Source organism: Calidris pugnax, unplaced genomic scaffold (genome assembly GCF_001431845.1).
Source record: "Calidris pugnax isolate Ruff unplaced genomic scaffold, ASM143184v1 scaffold125, whole genome shotgun sequence".
NCBI lineage: Eukaryota > Metazoa > Chordata > Aves > Charadriiformes > Scolopacidae > Calidris > Calidris pugnax.
In genome coordinates this window covers 3,785,673-3,791,672 of record NW_015090906.1, presented here as the reverse complement: position 1 = coordinate 3,791,672, position 6,000 = coordinate 3,785,673, and the positions used below count along the sequence as shown (strand labels likewise).

Sequence of the window (6,000 nt, the reverse complement as noted above, 5' to 3'; positions counted from 1 at the left end):
AGGCTGAGGGACTTTGGTCTTTTTAGTCTTTTAGGAGAAGGGAAAACTTGAGGGGGGGATCTTATCAGTGCTTATAAATACTTAAAGGGTGGCTGTCAGGAGGATGGGGCCAGTCTTTTTTCAGTGGTGCCCAGTGACAGGACAAGAGGAAATGGGCACAAACTTGGACATACAAAGTTCCACCTAAACATGAGGAAGAACTTCTTTCCTTTGAGGGTGGCAGAATACTGGAACAGGCTGCCCAGGGAGGTGGTGGAGTCTCCATCTCTGGAGACATTCAAAACCCACCTTGATGCATTCCTGTGCAGCCTGCTCTGGGTGGCCCTGCTTTGCAGGGGTGTTGGATGGGATGATCTCCAGAGGTCCCTTCCAAACCCTATCATTCTGTGATTACGGAGGGCTATGTATCCATAGCCTGCACAGATGTAACGAGAAGACAGGTCTCAATATCCAAAGATAGGGCCCAGCATCTGGCAAGATCAGAACTTTAAAACAGTTCCTGAGTTACCTGCTGTCTTCACCCTGAGTAGTGATTTGCCACTCATTAGCTATTTCACAATGTTTCTATGCAGTACAGTCATCAGCAGGTCTGGATGCAGTTTTAAGGCAAGAATCAGCCAAGAATACAGAAATAGCTCATTTCATGTGTCACAGAAGTTCCCTCAAGGCCCACATTCTCAATAACCACACCAGTGCTCAAAGCTGGAGCGTAATTATCTCCACCTCTGTCCTGCTGACCTGCCACTCCTCTTGGAGTGGCTGCCCTTTGAGATCCTAGGGGGATGGTTGGCCCACCCCATAGCTAATCTCTAACAGCAGTCCTGGGAGTCATTACACGTGCAAGCGATAAGGTCTCCTCTCCATCAGTGCCTCCCCCTTCTCCTCCACCCTCACAAAAACAAACAGGAAGGAAACGTGGGCATCTTGAACGCTTTAAACACCATTTGTAAAGTGAGTCGGGAACTCTAAGCTCTTCTGAGAATCAGAAAAGTACCACAATAAAACAAATCCCCTCTGTCCTAAAGTCTTGGTCTTCATCTTTTCAAAACTAAATTTATTTCAGTTAAGGCTAGTTTAGTCTTATTTCGTAGTCATGCTGGTGATGTTTCCTACCCCAAGGACTCATGTGGGGACAACAGCCATTCCTCCCATTCTGGTTCTGTATCAGGTGTGAAGGGTCCATCTCACTGGACAGGGATGTTTGTGAGGTGTCAGGGTGGACTGAGCAAGGGTCAGTCCATCAGGATTTACAGAGGGTCTACAGAGAGCCATAAACTTCCAGATCCTGAAATCCTAGTCTGAATGTTTCAGGTGGAGACTGTCTAACTAGGAAATAAAAACCTGCATGTTTTTCCTCAGGCAGGCAGATATCCTGCAGTCTCTCTCTCTGCCTTTAAAGGCTCTGTTCAGGGATGTTTGTGAGGTGTCAGGGTGGACTGAGCAAGGGTCAGTCCATCAGGATTTACAGAGGGTCTACAGAGAGCCATAAACTTCCAGATCCTGAAATCCTAGTCTGAATGTTTCAGGTGGAGACTGTCTAACTAGGAAATAAAAACCTGCATGTTTTTGCTCAGGCAGGCAGAAATCCTGCAGTCTCTCTCTCTGTCTTTAAAGGATCTGTAAAATTATTTCATTAAAATGACCTTTCTATGAGATGTATCATCTCTTAAGCAGCCCAAGATTTTCCTAGTGGCAGTATGTTAATTAATTTTAAATAAACTTAGTAACTGCATAGCAAGCCTTATATGCACCGTGTGACTAAACCAGTTATTGTCAGCACCTTCTGTGATTTTGGGTCCTCTTGGATTCAAGTGCTACTGAAACCTGAGATGAGATTGATGTGTTTTGGTTCATTTTATAGTTTATCTATCAGTATCTGAACTAGTCTCCCTCAGTTCTTGATCATCATCAGTGGAGTTGAAGGGCTCAGTTCAGTTGCCCAGCTGTCAGATGTCATGCAAGACCTCCTGGAGCCTCATGACCTCCTGGAGCCCCAGCTGAAGGCTGAGATGATACTCTTGGGCACCACCAGCTGCACTGGGTACCTACTCCTCTAATCACTAGGGTCAGCATGGATTCGAGCAGGACTCATTCAATAAAAGGGGAGTATCTATTTTCAGATGAAAGGGGTCACTCCATTGACTGAAAAGGGCAAAGTTTGTCTAGTTGTGATGATGCCACCAAAGCAGATAGCTGTGTTAAACAATCGCATCTCGAACTGGGTGAGCCAAATCCCACCCCAGCGTTCTTCTTGTGAGTTTTTTAAATTTCAGGGAATTAAACAGAATGATTCAAATGGCCACAAGATGTCACCACCTCTTCACAGATATTTCCAAATGGAAATATTCATACGGCAGGAAAAAAAAAAGCCACCATTAATGAACAGTTTAGTTCTAAGTAGTGCATATATAATTAATTTTATATATACGTATATAAAAGTAATATCAACTATGCAAAAGGGGGTTGTATACATACATATTGTATATAATGCAATAATATATATATTCTATAACGTAAATGAAAACAAAATGAGATAAAAAGGTCTCCATTTTGATGGCTTTCCACTTTTCCTAGAAAAAAAAAAAAACACGGAATTTTTGTGGTAAAAGGTAGGGTTTCTGAGTATGAATTTCTGCCAGTGTGTTTTGCTTTCAGGAATAATGTTTTTTGTTCTAGAAGAGAATGTTTTCTATAAAAAATAAAGACAGAGGAAGCAAGCTGTCCTGCTTTTCATAGCCTCTAAGTCACAGCTGGGGTATCACGTGCTCCAGCATCCCTTGTATAAATACATAAAATAAGAGAAAAGGAATATGCACAGTCAGCCTGAGATCTCAAACCTACTCTGATCTTCTTGGAAAGCAGATTTTAGATGTTACCACTGTCTGATCCCTGTCTTGAAACGGTCACAACCTACGCTCTTAGCTTTGCTGAAATACCTTCTCCATATTTCTCTTTTCCAGCGAAGCACATCCGACTGGGGGTACGTTGGAGATCTGGTGAGTTTTTTTGTTCCTCTGCGAAAAATAATACTGAACAAAGTGATTTTCTAGTTAACCATTTTTTGGAAATCAATCCTTTTGTTTGTCCAGCTCCTTGTTTTTACTGCTGGTTGGATATTAACCTCTTTTCTTTAAACAGAGCACTGTTTGCACAATACTGTTCATACAACTGCTCTTAGAGAGAGAAGGGTATGGTAAAGATGAAGAAATAAGCAACAGAAGTGATTAGACAAAGGCGCTATCTTAATATACCATTTTAATACTGTTCTACCACTGCTGTGGTTTAACCATTTGCAAAATTAAGTCAGTAAGCAGTGCTTCAGGTCTCTTTTATTTAGGAGCTTTATTGAAAGTGTAAGATCTCTCATCCTCAATATATAATACTGAGGATTACTGTGTACCCTTCTATGCTGGATCGCACCAAGAGAATCATTCCAAGGACTGGTTGCACGGTCGAAAGCAAGGAAAACTTAATAAAGCTTAATAAATTCCCCCTTTCAGCTGAAATGTTATAATGAACTATATCCACAGGAGTGTCCTGACGCAATTGCCAGGTAAAATATGGAGGTGTCTTGAACTTGAGTTCATGTTCCATCCTGCTGCCATATTGTAAAGGACAGCAGTAGAAAAAAAGGCACTGAGACTATAAAAGGAGTTGATATTGCCCTCTAGGGGCACATTTTCTAGCTATATCCCAAAATTATAGAGTAATTTTCTCAATTACAGGTGGAGGACGATGACAAGATAGGTCTTTACAGCTACAAAGTTCAATCCACTATAACGTCACGCTTGGCCAACACAATGATCCAAGCCAAAATGGTGAACAACGCAAAAAGGTCCCAGCACATCGTGTTTGATGTACAAGTCCCCAAAGGAGCTTTTATTGACAACTTCACCATGTAAGTAGTGGGCAGGCATCAGCCTTGTGCTCTGGCAGGGTTCAATGTGGTGGGAGGGAAGTGTTCATAGCCTCAAAACACCTCTTATTATTTTCCAGCTTCAGTGTAATTTTAGCAGCCTTTCTCAAAGCAAAAAGACTCACGTCATCATACTGTGTCTGTCCATCTATCTCTTCCTCTCCAGTAATTATTGGGCCATTGGCCAACATCAACAAAATCTGACAAAAGCACAGAAGTCTCAAATAGCCTAAGCTCCTACTTGTCTTGTGCAAGTTGGCCCCAGATCAAAGGAGATGCAGAGAGACCCAAATTAGAGCCCTCACTGAACAGAAAGGAACAAGCCTGGTTCAGTATCCCTTCAGAGAGGTAGCAGCCAATTTGCTGGTCAGGAGACATGGTCCTGATCCATGTTCCAAACCAGCTGTGACATGAGTGACTGCCTGCCCTGCCTGAAGGATGGGGAAGGTGTGAAGGCGGTGGGGGAGAGCAGGTCCTCCTCGGAGTACAAGAGTGATGGCTCCTTGAAATAAAAAAGCTGGTAGGGAAAATGATACAGAGCTACTGGAAACCAGAGTTCATTACTTTAGGGTTAAAAAAGAGCCTTATTATTTAATTTCCCACCAGATTAGATTTCACTGGTGTTTTTCTAAAGTGAAAAAACAGTCGTCGATTGTAAAGTTGTTTCTTTTGCAAACTGGCTGTGCTTCTCTCTCCCAGGGATGTCAATGGTATAACATTTACCAGCAAAATTCGGGAAAAATCCGAAGCCAGAAAGATGTACTCTCAAGCAAAAGCCAAAGGCAAAGCTGCTGGAATAGTGAGGTATAAAGACTTTGGCATATGGATATTGTACTGAACTTATTCATAGAAGAACTGAGGTGACCCACTCCACGGGGAGATAAATGAGGGGGGGAATCCTGGGAAGGAAAATAGTTTTCTTGCTTACAGCAACTCTGATATTTAATTGTCAAGGACTTAACTTGGGTTTCTGCTTTCAGCTTGATAGAACTATTGCACTAACAGACAACTGCAGTTGTCTGTTATAGGTCTGTTATAGGCCTGGTATAGGCCACAGTTAGAATCAAACCCAGCAAATGCATAACTAAACCAAAATGCAAAGTTCTCCTTGTATTTTCTCAAAATAACCCCACAGTTGACTTTTCAGGAGCAATGCCTTGGATATGGAAAACTTCAAAACCGAAGTGAATGTGCCCCCAGGGACGAGGATCCAGTTTGAACTTCACTACCACGAGATGATTCGAAGGAAGCTGAGCTCCTATGAGCACGTCATCTCTGTGAAGCCAGGACGCTTGGCAAAGCACATGGAGGTAAAGTCGAGCTGATGTGTGTGGGCAGCACCCCACAGGTCCTTCACTGAGAAAGCAGCTGAGGTTCCTGCGAGCTCCACAGCAGGACACTTCATCTACAGCTCCTTCCTTTTACATGGGGCTCAGTACAAACAGCCTCAAGGTCACTGTGTGACCACAGCATGAGGCACTTCAAACCAGGAGCTATGTAGCTACATGACTGAGAAGCAAATATGTCCTGCCTCCTCTCGTACTAGCACAGTTGGGCACCTCCTGAATCGTGACTGACTCACGTCAGAACCACTTGGGCAAACAAGCTTTGGCCTATATATACCCTTGTGTAAACTTGCCTCAACTGAAGGAAAATAAACAATATTTGCTATTTATTTAGAAGAGTGCTTTTCACAATATTCCCAATTTCATGAAATAGTGTCCTATGAGAGCAGATGTTCTTTGAATGACGGTCCCCTCCACAAGTGGCTGCCACAAGGTGATTTGTCATATTCTTACCCTCTTTTTTTACACTCATCCAAAGGTAGCCTCTGTCATCCATCAACAAACAGAGGATACAGAGCTGGCTGGACATTTCCATCTCACCATTCTCCTGTTTCTGTAGCATAAATATCTTCTTCGGTTTTCCATGGTTCCAGCACAAGCTGTATATGAAAATTTATTGCTTGCATTTCCTTGGTGCAGGCTGTGATCTACTTCAAGCTGTCCAAAGCCCTGAATTAATCTTACTGAAAAGGGCACCATGTCCTGTCTCCTAGTAGTTTTGCTAACTATTCAGAAATA

General features: G+C 42.7%; 1 protein-coding gene across 1 annotated transcript in view; it reads left to right on the top strand.

Moving 5' to 3' along the window:
* Window positions 1-6,000, top strand: part of ITIH2 (inter-alpha-trypsin inhibitor heavy chain 2) — a 35,271-nt gene that overhangs the window by 5,399 nt on the left and 23,872 nt on the right. The window contains exons 3-6 of the mRNA XM_014949062.1: window positions 2,961-2,996; window positions 3,726-3,898; window positions 4,616-4,720; window positions 5,064-5,226. Of these exons, the coding sequence (XP_014804548.1) occupies window positions 2,961-2,996; window positions 3,726-3,898; window positions 4,616-4,720; window positions 5,064-5,226 (477 nt within the window). The remainder of the gene's footprint in view (window positions 1-2,960; window positions 2,997-3,725; window positions 3,899-4,615; window positions 4,721-5,063; window positions 5,227-6,000) is intronic.